This window comes from Corythoichthys intestinalis, chromosome 3, assembly GCF_030265065.1.
Source record: "Corythoichthys intestinalis isolate RoL2023-P3 chromosome 3, ASM3026506v1, whole genome shotgun sequence".
In the NCBI taxonomy this organism is placed as follows: Eukaryota; Metazoa; Chordata; class Actinopteri; order Syngnathiformes; family Syngnathidae; genus Corythoichthys; species Corythoichthys intestinalis.
In genome coordinates this window covers 46,267,165-46,281,164 of record NC_080397.1, presented here as the reverse complement: position 1 = coordinate 46,281,164, position 14,000 = coordinate 46,267,165, and the positions used below count along the sequence as shown (strand labels likewise).

General features: G+C 39.1%; 2 protein-coding genes across 4 annotated transcripts in view; both read right to left on the bottom strand.

Moving 5' to 3' along the window:
• The window catches only part of gpat4 (glycerol-3-phosphate acyltransferase 4), a 28,938-nt gene extending 24,162 nt beyond the window's left edge, over positions 1–4,776 (bottom strand). Inside the window, exons 1-2 of the mRNA XM_057832228.1 lie at positions 4,583–4,776; positions 3,360–3,881 (exon numbers count right to left, since the gene is read on the bottom strand). Of these exons, the coding sequence (XP_057688211.1) occupies positions 3,360–3,527 (168 nt within the window). The 5' untranslated portion in view covers positions 3,528–3,881; positions 4,583–4,776. The remainder of the gene's footprint in view (positions 1–3,359; positions 3,882–4,582) is intronic.
• A 1,767-nt stretch (positions 4,777–6,543) lies between these two features.
• On the bottom strand, positions 6,544–12,725 carry polr3d (polymerase (RNA) III (DNA directed) polypeptide D). Of its 3 annotated transcripts, none has more exons than XM_057832234.1 (9): positions 12,653–12,717; positions 10,737–10,899; positions 10,613–10,656; positions 10,387–10,547; positions 10,194–10,315; positions 9,964–10,120; positions 9,145–9,386; positions 8,917–9,069; positions 6,544–8,795 (listed from the first exon to the last, which is right to left on the bottom strand). In XM_057832234.1, exons 1-9 carry the CDS (start codon positions 12,685–12,687, stop codon positions 8,682–8,684), a joined length of 1,191 nt encoding a protein of 396 aa, XP_057688217.1. In that variant the 5' UTR covers positions 12,688–12,717; the 3' UTR covers positions 6,544–8,681. The 3 variants fall into 3 exon arrangements, with proteins under 3 accessions (XP_057688217.1, XP_057688219.1, XP_057688218.1); XM_057832236.1 differs by having other exon boundaries at positions 6,545–8,795; positions 12,657–12,713; XM_057832235.1 differs by having other exon boundaries at positions 6,551–8,795; positions 12,559–12,725.
• Positions 12,726–14,000: the final 1,275 nt, after the last annotated feature.

The window sequence follows — 14,000 nt, the reverse complement described above, 5'->3', positions numbered from 1 at the left end:
CGCATTAACGGGCGGTAATTTTTTTTTTTTTTTTTAATTAATCACGTTAAAATATTTGACGCAATTAACGCACATGCCCTGCTCAATCAGATTAAAATGACAGCAATGTGTCATGTCCACTTGTTACTTGTGTTTGTTTTGTCACCCTCTGCTGGCGCTTGGGTGCGACTGATTTTATGGGTTTAAGCACCATGAGCATTGTGTAATTATTGACATCAACAATGGCGAGCTACTAGTTTTTACTAGTTACTAGTATTTTTTGATTGAAAATTTTACAAATTTTATTAAAACGAAAACATTAAGAGGGGTTTTAATATAAAATTTCTATAACTTGTACTAACATTTACCTTTTAAGAACTACAAGTCTATCCATGGATCGCCTTAACAGAATGTTAATGCCATCTTGTTGATTTATTGTTATAATAAACAAATACAGTACTTATGTACAGTATGTTGAATGCACAGTGGGGCAAATAAGTATTTAGTCAACCACCAAATGTGCAAGTTCTCCTACTTGAAAAGATTAGAGAGGCCTGTAATTGTCAACATGGGTAAACCTCAACCATGAGAGACAGAATGTGAAAAAAAAAAAAAAAAAACAGAAAATCACATTGATTTTTAAAGATTTCCAAATTAGAGTGGAAAATAAGTATTTGGTCATCACAAACAAGCAAGTTTTCTGGCTGTCAAAGAGGTCCAACTTTATTCTAACGAGGCTCCACTCATTACCTGTATTAATGACACCTGTTTTAACTCATTATCGGTATAAAAGACACCTGTCCACAACCTCAGTCAGTCACACTCCAAACTCCACTATCGCCAAGACCAACGAGCTGTCGAAGGACATCAGAGACAAAATTGTAGACCTGCACCAGGCTGGTAAGACTGAATCTGCAATAGGTAAAACACTTGGTGTAAAGAAATCAACTGTGGGAGCAAATATTAGAAAATGGAAGACATACAAGACCACTGATAATCTCCCTCGATCTGGGGCTGCATGCAAGATCACACCGCGTGGCGTCAAAATGATAAGAACGGTGAGCAAAAATCCCAGAACCACACGGGGGACCTAGTGAATGACCTACAGAGAGCTGGGACCACAGTAACAAAGGCTACTATCAGTAACACAATGCGCCGCCAGGGACTCAAATCCTGCAGTGCCAGACGTGTCCCCCTGCTGAACCCAGTACACATCCAGGCCCGTCTGCGGTTCGCTAGAGAGCATTTGGATGATCCAGAAGAGTACTCGGAGAATGTGTTATGGTCAGATGAAACCAAAATAGAACTTTTTGGTAGAAACACAGGTTCTCGTGTTTGGAGGACAAAGAATACTGAATTGCATCTGAAGAACACCATATCCACTGTAAAGCATGGGGGTGGAAACATCATGCTTTGGGGCTGTTTTTCTGCAAAGGGACCAAGACGACTGATCTGTGTAAAGGAAAGAATGAATCTGGCCATGTATCAAGAGATTTTGAGTGAAAATCTCCTTCCATCAGCAAGGGCATTGAAGATGAGACGTGGCTGGGTCTTTCAGCATGACAATGATCCCAAACACACAGCCAGGGAAACAAAGGAGTGGCTTCGTAAGTAGCATTTCAAGGTCCTGGAGTGGCCTAGCCAGTCTCCAGATCTCAACCCCATAGAAAATCTGTGGAGGGAGTTGAAAGTCCGTATTGCCCAACAACAGCCCCCCCCCAAAAAAATCACTGCTCTAGAGGAGATCTGCATGGAGGAATGGGCCAAAATACCAGCAACAGTATGTGAAAAGCTTGTGAATAGTTACTGAAAACGTTTGGCCTCCGTTAATGCCAACAAAGGGTACATAACAAAGTATTGAGATGAACTTTTGGTATTGACCAAATACTTATTTTCCACAATGATTTGCAAATAAATTATTTAAAAATCAAACAATGTGATTTTCTGTTTTTTTTCCACATTCTGTCTCTCATGGTTGAGGTTTTCCCATGTTGACAATTACAGGCCTCTCTAATATTTTCAAGTGGGACAACTTGCACAATTAGTGGTTGACTAAATTCTTATTTGCCCCACTGTATATATCCGACTTGTGTCTTATCTTTCCATTCCAACAAAAATTTACAGAAAAATATGGCATATTTTATAGATGGGTTGAATTGCGATTAATCACGATTGATTAATTTTTAAGCTGTGATTAACGCAATTAAAATTTTTAATTGTTTGACAGCCCTACTTTATACACTTCCAAAAGATTAGGTTGAAAGTATGTATGCATTGTTCACTACACTACTTCAAAACAAAGTCCATTCTAGAAAGCAGGAAGGTTTGAGACGTTTTTTTTTTAGACCAACCTTGCTGCTGTCACTTTGTTGTTGTCAGGGTACTTCTCTTTACCCCCATGTCCCCCCCAAAGACATTTTGTCTGTACAGAATATTACCAGAACGTATCATAAAAGACACTATAGGTCTAAAAACAGGGAGTTACTTCTGCTCAGAGCAAAAGTACACAATGTTCTCTTTAGTTTGAGCCAAAATAAAGTTCACGAGACGATAAAACGGGAAGGCATGACAGCAGCCGCAGATATGTATGATAACTGAATGTAATAATGTGGGATCCATTTAACATGCCAATTCTGAGCAAATTCTGTGACTGTCAAGCAGGAAAGACCAAAAATGCAGGAATTATCCTCCGGCACAGGGGAATAATGAGTGGCATTATAACTTACATTTGAAAGCTTGTTTTTTTTTTTTTTTTTTTTTTTAAATAAATAAATGGCAATTCCCACAGGGCAATTAATTTAGATCATAAATATGTCACACTTTTCAATGACATGATGAGAAGAAAAATCCAGTAACAAACTTGAACAAGCTTTGAAATCTTGATTCGTCTTTTTACAGCTTGTGACCTTTTGACAATTTCCACATTCGTAATTTTTGCTCCAGGAATTTTAAACTCAGGAAATCTCCACAAATTGCGACCGGTTTATTTGTTTCACAATCTGCTCCAGCTTGTACCAGTTTTCTTCAAGAATATATCGAAAGAATCTTGGCCAGAGCGAGTGTAACAGAAAACCCATGTAAGCATATTAATCTTTTTACAGAGGAAGGTGACAGTAAGATGTATTTAAAGCAGCTGGACCTTTGACAGACTATAGTTAGTGACGCACTACAACCCCCCTGGTTACATAACAGCTGGCTGCAATGTTAATCCATATCCACCACTGAAACCCCATTACCCGTGATTGCATGCTTCCTAATAGTGCAAGTACAAGCACCGCAATTAATATTTTCAAAACATATGTACTAATATACTTATTTTATGTGACAGTTTCAGAAAGGTCTTTGTTTCCTGAGTACAAAATTTAGATTAAAGCTCTTACCTCAAATATCTTTAACAATGACTTCATATATACACGTCTGATCCCAAAGGACACCCCGAAGATGGCGGGCACGAGTATGAAGACAAGCAGTAGTGTGAACCACACAGTGAAGGAGATACCCAGGAGGATACACACCAAGCTGTCAAAGGGATTAAAAAACAGCTCCATGATGAAGAAAGCCGAGTGCGGATGTCTTCCGGATCCAAGTCAGACGGGTGGAGTACAAGTCTCGAGCTCCACTCCTTGGCCCCAACCGGCCCTTATCTGGTGTCAACACAAGGTCTTCATAAGATGGAGCTTCCTCTCACTGCATAGAGAATCGAGGATCATCTTAACACTGCCATCATGGGCAACATTAAAGAAGAAACTCCTTCCATCAGTCGTGATTTGTTAAAACCCAGATGTCCTTGCAGCTATAGTAAATGTCCCATTGGGAGGATGTAAAAAAAAAAAAACAGCTGGACTCAGCAGATTTCTCGCCTGTGGTGAGGAACCAGCTCTGTTTCTCAGAGGGAAGCTGGCCTGGAAAGAATAAAAATATGAAGATTATGACAATATATCTACAGTCTGAATGATTGTTATTTGTTACAGTCGCTTCATCAGTCGCTGTCAACAGCGACGTGTGCACTGCGATTAGCTAGTTGGTAATCTTGGCAAAACTTGCATTCCTAGTAGACTTAACAAGGTTTGAGTACTTAACTCATTCACTGCCATTGACGTCGATAGACGTCCAATACATATGAACTGTTAGGGTCCAAAACATGAATTGGACGTCTATCACCGTCAATGGCTGTGAAGGCGTTAATAGTTTGTCAGAGGCCCACTTCTCCTTCGCTGGTGATTCAGCGAGACGATTGACGACAAGCTCCGAACACAGCTAGCTTCTTCAACAACAGGCACTAAGCTAACACTTGACACGCAAATTCTACATAGCACCACCGTTAATTGTGGATCTTAAGCACTGGCACATGCTGTTCAAGAAACTAATGTGTCCACTAAGCCATCATAAGTACACCTTGAACTACAGTGAGAGCCATATGCTACATTGGGTTTTATCCAAAGCGTGCTTTCTTCGTATTAGCTTTTGCTATCGGCCCCGATTGAGGATGAAGTGCTGAGCCAAGCTTTTGTTGTCAGCGTGGATGATATGTTTATTGAGCGCTCGAGCGGTAGCTATCAAGAAGACATGCAAAGAGGAGTGATATAATGGCTGACAGACCCACCTGCAGTAGAGACAGCAGTACATCTCGTCTTTGTCCTGCACACTGAAGCCAAACTCCACCCGGCGAACAACGTGATTAGACAACAGGCCACTAGTAGAAGCGGAGCTGGGTGTTTGAACAACCAGTCCCAGGCAGGCATGCCCAGCTCTACAGCGACACACCCTGGTTACAACGGTCTACTACATGGCTACGACATGATGGCTGATAGAATGGTGAGCCCTCGTTTTTCGCGGTTAATGGGGACCAGAACGCGCCGCGATTAGTAAAAAACCGCGAAGTAACGCACCTTCCCCCCTCCATCAAAAAGTGTGTTCATTGTATTTATTGAGATTTAGCATTTGAAAGAATTATATATAAGAAATCTTTTTTCACTTCTTTTTCCCAAAGTATAATTTCTTTAAAAAAATGTACATGGCGGAAAACACTCAAGTGACTTGAAGTTCTGCTCTAAGACCCCCAAATTGGCAAATTTCAAAATTGTCCGATATGCATGTGTGATACATCAATGGAAAACTTAAAATCTCAATTTTCTGGGGGAAGAAAAGTTTTGAACAGGAGGGCATTTAAATTTAAACCCTAACTCATGGGTGTCCAAACCTGTCCTCAAAGGCCGCTGTGGGTCCTGGTTTTTGTTCCTACCAATCGAGCACAGACAGTTTAACCAATGCAGTTTGTGCTAAAACAAGCAGCACCTGACTGAAATCAACTGATTACACTTGTGAGACACCAGATTGGTGAAAGGTTGTAATGATGGGTTTGAACAAAAACCCGCACCAACTGCGGCCCTATGTGGAATAATTTGGACACCACTGCCCTAACTGGAGGTAAGAGCATGAGAGAGCATAATTAAAGACGCCATGATTTCAATTAGATATAATCGCTTACAGGATTTTTGGGGGATTTTATGGTTGAAACACGGTAATATAACAAGGGTCGCGATGCAGAAATCGCAGACATCCAGGAGTGGTCGAGATTTTCTTTTTCAAATATTTACCCTTTTAAATGTTTTTTCCCCCCAATTTTTCTTTGTTTGGATCGATTATCTATCATCTAAATATCTGGGAAAATGCGACGGTAAAAAAAAATACAATTAAGCGATAGTTATGTGGTAGATATCCGTGACTTTTTTAAAGACACTTTTTTTCATCGTGATGTAATTTGTTTAAAAGTTTAGAATATGAGAATGAATAATTTTTTTAAGTTTTTTTTTTTTTTTTAAACTAAATATTAGACATCAATGAATGATTCTCAGCTTAAAATGATAGATGTTTCAAATAATAAATATAATTACTGAGCTTCTTTTTATGGCTGGGTTGAAACAAAAGCAGTTGCGCGACGTCTGTAAACGGGTTTCCAGGGTAAAACGGTCAAATTAAAAAAATTTCGGGGGCTTAATGCGCCATGAACCTGCTATGGCAGCAGATAGACACATCGTTCTGTCAAACAACAGTTATGTTGGCTTAAAATACAGCAGTTTATTTTAAAGAGGGGTGCAAGAGCAGAAACTGCTTTTTCAGCCTTGTCTGTTTTCCACCATATATATTTTAATAAATTGTTTTAAGCACTTCAAATGTAATAATTAGGAAAAGTTTTAAACATGTTACTGTCCTACCAAAATTATTGTTAAACAAGAACAAAGTACTGTAGTAGAAAAATGCTTGGCTTTATTAAAGGCTTCTGTTACCTCCTTTGGCTGTTACTCTTGGAGTGACATGTGGAAATTACAATCTGCTGAGGATCACTTTTAACATGTGGAGTTTACTGCCACGAACATCCGGCTGCCTCGAACACTGCCACTAGAGGTAGGAATCTTTGGGCACCTAACAATTCGATTTCGATTCAGAGGCTACGATTCGATTATAAATCGATTATTGATGACCCCCCCCCCCCCCCCAAGCTGTTAGCTGCTTTTAATGTTTCGTACATTAGTTACAAAAATTGTACAAAAAGCCTCTCAGGCTTAAATGAACGACAATTTCAGTATGAAGTTAACAGTTCAAAACAGTATATAAAATACACAAGTCCGCATTGTGTATCAGCAGCTTTAAACTACATTCAATTAATTTCATGCTGTGAATGAAGTTAGTTGTTAAAATTGCTCCCGTTATTCCATAATTTCCCTTCTGTCTACTTTCAACATGTGAAAGTTTTAAAACTGTTTCAAAGATAGATTCAAGTCAAGATTTAGGAGTATTTTGGATATAAAGTTAATTAGGTTCGCGAGGAAGGTTCGCTACAACAGCCTTCCTGGGAAGTCTACTGCTTTAAGATGGCGGTTGTTTACTAACGCCGGCAAGTCTGTCATTTCGCATCTATTTTTCTATACATGTGCTGCTAACGCCGCCGAGTCTGTCATTTTGCATCTATATACATAAGATATCTATTATCTACCGTAGCATGATGTGGACGTAGGTTGCAGCAGTTAGGTATTATTGTTTTTTTTTTTTTTTTTTAAATCTATCGGCATGAGTTGAGCCAGAGCTTTGTGTTGAGCATTGTCATTACCCGGGTAATGACAAGCATGTTGTTTACTCTCTGTCCATTCCTCATTGCGACCCAAAGACAGCGCTGTGTTTTAGTTCTGCTTAACATATTTCAATAATCGGAATTTGGATGTTTGTGAATCTTTCTCGAATCTTCCACGGCTGAATTGCTAATAATCTAAAAATCTCAAATTTCGCACACTTCTAGTTGCCACAAATCCTCTCACAATGAGTTGCCACAGCAACTGTTTAACTAGTTAAACGATGATTGACGCGTGCGGCACTTTTGAAGCCCGTGACTCTGGCAAGATCAAAAACAAACATCTGTCAACATCGTTAACGTTAATAAGCAACTCCAATGCAGTGCCGCAGTACCTGACGAACAAGAAGCAAGAAGAGGGAGGGAGCGAGAGTGAGACTACGCGATCGCCTCAGGACAGCTCATCTGTATTTATTTATTTTTTTCTAATAGAAAAAAAATCCGTGAAGGACAGAGGGCGCCAAGTTTGAAGTGCGAAGTAGCGAGGGATCACTGTATTGTATGACTATTTTGGAACGCGTAATGGTATTCACATGCATGTTACTGAAGTGACCCCATATTTCTGAGACATCAGCCGAGCTGTAGTGCCCATAAATTTCGCCTCCCTCGAAATAATCTTCAGTAACTGCTTAGTACAACATTGTTGCAAACATTTTTGATGGGTGGATGGATGATTGTCAATGCAAGTGAATGACTTAAAGCAATACTCTAATTTTTCAACCTTTATAAAATATTTTCATAACATTTGTTAATGTCAATTGACGACTAGTTGAATGACACCTCTTTTATATCATGAGGGGGTCTGTATCACTTTCACCGGCACTAATTAACTTTGAGGAGGGGTGGCAGGAACCCTGCCACACAAAATAAACTACAAATGTGCTGACTGCTTTACGGTATACGTCACTTCCTCCTTCATTATAAAAACAGAAGTCGATGGCAGAGCAACAAAAGAGACAAAAAGTTTTGTCTGCGGAGGGAAAAAAAAAGCCCGGCTTTCATTCGCCACATCAACCGAACTCATAAGCGCAGCCACACTAAACCACACAGTTGCTAGCCGCTATATGCTATTGTTTATCCACGATTGGATTCATTACCTTATTACTATTCATCCCTCACACAGCCGCTGGAAACAGAAATGTTTAATCCATCTGCAGGCACCGGGGACATTGATTTTTGATCGATTGATGATTTTACGACACTTTGTGGGTGTGTGCTGGTCCTCGTAGGAAACACAGTCTTCCTTAAGGAAAAACACTACCGCTTTTGTCCACCGGCGTCGCTATAATTGACCAAAAGTGAAAAACTTTACTAGTTTACTACTTTACCTATTACTGAGGAAAACCGATACATTTTATTTGCATTAAAACAAAAAACTATTTTTTATAAAGAAAACTTTTATTCACACATTTACATCCATGTACAGTTAAATTATTATAGAGTCAGTGTCGTCTTATATAACTGAAAAAATGGCAAAGCACTAAATGAATATGCTTTAGTCTTAAGTTTAGTGTTTTTGCACACTTTCATATGGCATGGCAAGGCAAATCATAACCTTGAAGGGTGTCAATGATCATCACCTACTCTCCAGCAGTGATTCAAAGTCTGGTGAGCAAACCATTTTGTGTTTCACATTCCCCAAAACAGTCAAGTCACCTGTTCGTCCTTCAGTGTCAACAGAAACCAGTTCCTGCAAGAAATTAAAAAGACAAACATGGGGTGGAGTTTTACCAGACTGGTTTTATAATTAAACAATGGAGGAGTAGAAGATGCAGCAGGTGCCAAACAGAACAAACCATCTTCTGTCATACCTGAAGGAAAGAGCATGAGGCTCCAAGGGAGACATCCAGTGTGACCTGTCCCATTATGAGCTGCACCCTACCGGACTTTCGTACCAGCATCTTTCCAACATAACCCTCTCGCAAATCTTTTAAATGACAGCTGTCATCTTCATTTTTCTCCTCCTGAGGCAAACAATCAAAGTATACGTAAACAAAACTGTATAATTGTATTTCTATTTAGTGATGATCTTTAACTACCTGAGACTCTGTTTTGAGGAGGACAGACTGACCATCCTCTGACTGCACCTCGGTTTTTATTGGCTTGTACTCTTTGGTAGGCGGCTGGCCAGGCAACGTGTCGGGCAGCTGCATGAAGAACAGTTCCTCGCCTTTGCTCAGACTCCACCTGTGAAGAAGATCCGGCAGAACGTCCGGTTCAGGGAGTGGAGGTGGCTTGAAAGTAGACTCTGTCTTCTTTATTTCTGCGTCCTCCTCTTTTACTAAAAATAAAAGATTCAGCTAGTTACGTATTTCACACAGTTTACATACCACGTGGTTTTATTACAACCTTTTTTTTAATGAGCAATATATTCTGGGGAAAAAAGTGAAATGGCCATTTATCGTGGCATATTACGGGGAATTTGCACCCCCTTGTGGAGATAAGGAGAAGTGAGTCTACAAATACTGTACTGTATTCTTAAACGTTCAGGCAAGAGGTTACTGTTGATAATATTCCTGAATTGAGTTTAATTAGTGACACAACATTGATGTAAATGCTCAATATAATAATGAGGAAAAAAAAGTCAAGCGCATTCTACAAAATTATTTGGAGAATCTTATGGGCTATAAGGGGCAAAAGAGGAGGGGCTTAACAGCCACAGTAACTGTCACTCCAGTTTGGTATCTTCACTGTTGGGTACACTAATTTGACTGAGTGATGAGTGTATTCAAACATTTGTGACTTGATTGTGTCTCTATATCGTGGATGAGTAGCTTTAATTCAACTTTTCAGGGCGGTTAATGGAACCTAAATACTTTATGAGATCTTCAATAAAGTGTATAGAAGTATGAAAGTACTTTCTAATGCAGGTTCCATCGGGTCATCTTCGTCCATTTTCTCAATTTTTATTTTCGGAGCACTAAATTCCTGCTGGAACCCCCATCCTGACACAGCAAGAGGAAGTTGAACCGGGCAGCTCCTCTGTTCGCTCTTCAGAAATGGATCATCTATGAACTGAAAATGCATTGGGGTAAATCAAAGAGACAAACAGTAAAAGTAATCAATATGACTATTAAAGGATAATCACACTATCTTGTTCCAGCTTCCGAATTATTGCTTTGGTCTCTTCCTCAGTTTCTCTATTCTCTTTTTTAATATTGATGATGGGTGATGGACCTGTGCTTGGGGCATCTCGTTCACTTTCATAACCTATTGTAATAAACAAAGTTACTTTACGATCCCATCCAACGGAGTAGTAGTTACAAAAGATATGTGCTTACCTTTTTTTCTGATGGACAATTCTGCTGGACCCTGCTCAAAAATGGAGTGGGACTGGATGGTCTCTGGGTAACCCCTACCCCTGCCTCGGCCTCGCTCTCTTGGACCTCTGCCCCGGGGTGTATCCTTCCTCTCCCTCCTTTGCCCGCCATCATCTTTGGCACTTAAAAGCATTATCAACAGTCAGTTTCAGACCATATTGTGGACTTGGAACTATTGTGAACTTACTCTTCTCTAACTTTGCGGCCAATAATGTTTGGTGTAAATGTTTTCTAGAGGGAAGATAAAAAACAGGAGCTTATAGAAAGAAGCAGAAAAGAGTATCTTATTTCAAGTATTTTGGGGCACAGACCTTTTTCACTCCCCCCAGGGTAAGATCTCTGGAACGCATTGCGGGAAGGCGGCCTGCAGAGATGGTAGCAGGTGTTCGGCGGCCCATCAGTTGGCCCCTCCCACCCCTTCCTGGTGGTGGCATGTGATGACCACTGGAATCACCTGTGCCTGAATCAGCCATCCTTGACATACAGTAAAAATTAATCAACCAAAACAAATGGATTTTAGGCCATATTTTTTAAGCTCCAGTCTCCAATTGAAGCAGTTAGCGGACAACAACAACTGGAAAAACAATTTATTTTATATGATATAGGTAAAGTGAACATACATGAAAAAAAAATAAGTAAATAGAAAATAAAAAAATACATGCAGTATTACATAACTACATTTTTGAGCATACAATACATTCATGTCTGCGCAGATTGGCACAGTAGGAACTGGAAAACCTATTTATCTGTCTAATAGGGCAGCAGCTATTGATTATTTTAGAAGTCAATTAATCTACCAATTAGTTAGTTCGAATAATCAAGTCATCGGATTAGAAACATTTAATGCATTGCAGAAAAAAATTCAGAAGTAATGGTAGTAATGGTGTTACACTTGTATAGCGCTTTTCCAACTTTCAAGGCGCTCAAGGCGCTTTCCAATACATCGCCATCTACCTACTGGTGACGCAACACTAGGAGCAATGTGGGGTTCAGTAGCTTGCTCAAGGATACTTAGGCGAGTTCATCAGGGCAGAGAATCGTACCCACAACCTAGCTACTCTACCACTGAGCCACGCCATCCCCCGAAGATTGCAAAAGAGCGTTACACGCGATTTCAAAATAAAATTCCAGAGTGTTTCTTCAAACTATGTAGAATTGCACTTTCATTCAGAAATTAATTGAAATACCTGAGCTTTGCCTCAAACTGTATAAAAAATAAATAAATGAGGACCTAAGTACAACAGAAGAACAATTGGCCAACTTGCATTGCAAAAGTCCGCTTGCTTAAATGCGATGCAACGGTAACGTTTTTTTTTTTTTTTTTTTACAATGCTCTTAACAAATCATTCAAACATCTATTCCCACAAAAAACGACTAAAAATACCAATAAACTAAATGACGAATGTATAAAAAAAAAAAAAAAAACTTAGTTTATGTTGGTCTTAACAGGAAGCAACTGAATTCTGCCATGTTAAATGAGTTATATCAAATTCACTGTTGCCACTAGATGGCAGTGTATCCACCCAAAACAATAAAACTAAATGCAAACACTTTCAAAACCATTTTAACAATACTTTAATTAAACAAATACTGAAAGCAGCTAAATTTGATTCGAAGCTTTTTTCCCCCTCATCGAATTGCTCAAGTTAATCGATTAATCGTTGCAGCACTACTGTCCAATAAACAAATTTACGAAAATCAAACAGTGGACAAATAAAAGGGGGGAAAGCAAGCATGTATGAATAAATCATATAGTAGTAATTTGGAGCAGCTTTCAGAAATCACCCATTTCTGAAAACAAACGAGCCGTATTATTAACCGTTATCTCATATTTGGAGAGGGAAATTAAAATCAAAGTCAAAATAACTTCAGTAACCAAACAACCGAACGACAATCGCTGGACATTGAATATGGAGTTTTAGAGCCAAAGTGTAATACGAATATCAAGAAGAGGTCACCAAAAGCAACCCATAGATTTCAGTGACAAATCGTGTAATATTAACTGCTGCGGCGTCAACAACAGAGCACAGGAATGTATCCACACGTGGCCGACTTTGACCACCATCAAACTATCGACATGCCTTGTGTTACTATTGAGTTTGTCTTTTTGCACACAGTCGTGCAGCCACTTACGTTACTAAAGCGGAGATACCCCGAGATGACAAGAACTCCACATTTGTGAGATGAGTCGCAAAAATCTGCCCAGTTCCAATGCCGGTTTGCTTACTCACACGCCGCCGTCCTGTTGCTTCCGGGTGTCATCAGTCAAAGTTGAGGCGGATCACAGCTGCGCAGAAAATGGCGCATACGCATCTATTTACTTATGTGCTCTACGTTTGCTTTTGTTGTACAGTAGTAGTTGCGATTCAGTCATTCATCTTCTGAACCGCTTATCCTAATTTTAGAGCAAATTTCCCAGATTTTTATTTTCAATTTTTTTTAGAGCTGTCTGAGCATGTTCTAAGTTTATATACTGTACTTCCAATCAGTGGCCGGTGTTTGTATTTGTATTTATTTTAGGGTGACCAAACGTCCTTTTTTGCCTTACAAGTCCTAGTTTCACGTAGTATCCTCGTCGTCCGGTCGGGTTTTATAAATTCATAAAAATGTCCGGTTTTTATGATTTTTCATGGGACCAATTAGAAGAGAATCCCTCCGGCCGCTGGGTGGCAGCACCTGCCTGCAATGACATGGCTCCTAGCAGTAGGGAGGGAAGGAGTACTTCTTCTTGTTTTTGTTGGCGGTTTACCCCGATCGTGAGGCATTACCGCCATCTACTGGGTTGATGATTTGGCCACAACGCCTGCCCAGTTGTTAAGTTTTTTTGCAATACGTATATAATGGCAACTGTTGACTTCTGTCGGAGCTTTGACTGTAAAATCCCATTTGGTGTCGCATCGTTGCGCTGCCGATGATTGTAAACTTTTATAGCAAAGTTTGATTTTTTTTCCTCAGCTAGCTATCAGTAAGCTAAACCGCGCTAGGCATTATGGGAAACGTAGTTTTGAACTGCTACGTTTGGAAAAATGCTGGTTGAATAGTTTGTCAGTTTATTTCGATTTTTGTTTGTGTGCAATCTAGAACATTGAATGAGCATATCAATTGAATGGGAATAACAATTTGTCAAGGACAATTGTCGTGATAGTAATTTATAAAAATGTTTAGTTGGCACATAGCCTACTGTGTGTATGTGGATTGACTGGACTACATTTCTATGGGTCTGCATTATAAATATATATATATTTTTAATGTAATTAATAAATTTTTAAAAATTATATATATATATATATATATATATATATATATATATATATATATATATATATATATATATATATATATATATTTTTTTTTTTTTTTTTAAAGTCATTATTTAGTTTTTTTCAAACTGCATTTTTCCATCCAGAGTGAGGGGCACACTTTAAATATATTAAAGTGATATAGGCATCTTTGAGTGAACTTCGAGTAAAATTCAAGTATCTTGAGGCCAAGCTGAGTGTCCTCTTTTTTGGAAATCAAAATATGGTCACCCTAATTTATTTTGATCTCCATTAGCTGTAACAAGTACAGCTACT

Bases quoted from the DNA above. Each gene is read 5' to 3' on its own strand.
- polr3d (XM_057832234.1), bottom strand. From the start codon at position 12,687: ATGACACCCGGAAGCAACAGGACGGCGGCGTGTGA. The intron at 10,121-10,193 runs GTGATTATCCTT...ATGCATTTTCAG, and splicing joins GGAAGCTGGAACAAGATAGT to TTCATAGATGATCCATTTCT. The intron at 9,387-9,963 runs GTACTTTCATAC...TTTTATTTTTAG, and splicing joins GATGGAACCTGCATTAGAAA to TAAAAGAGGAGGACGCAGAA.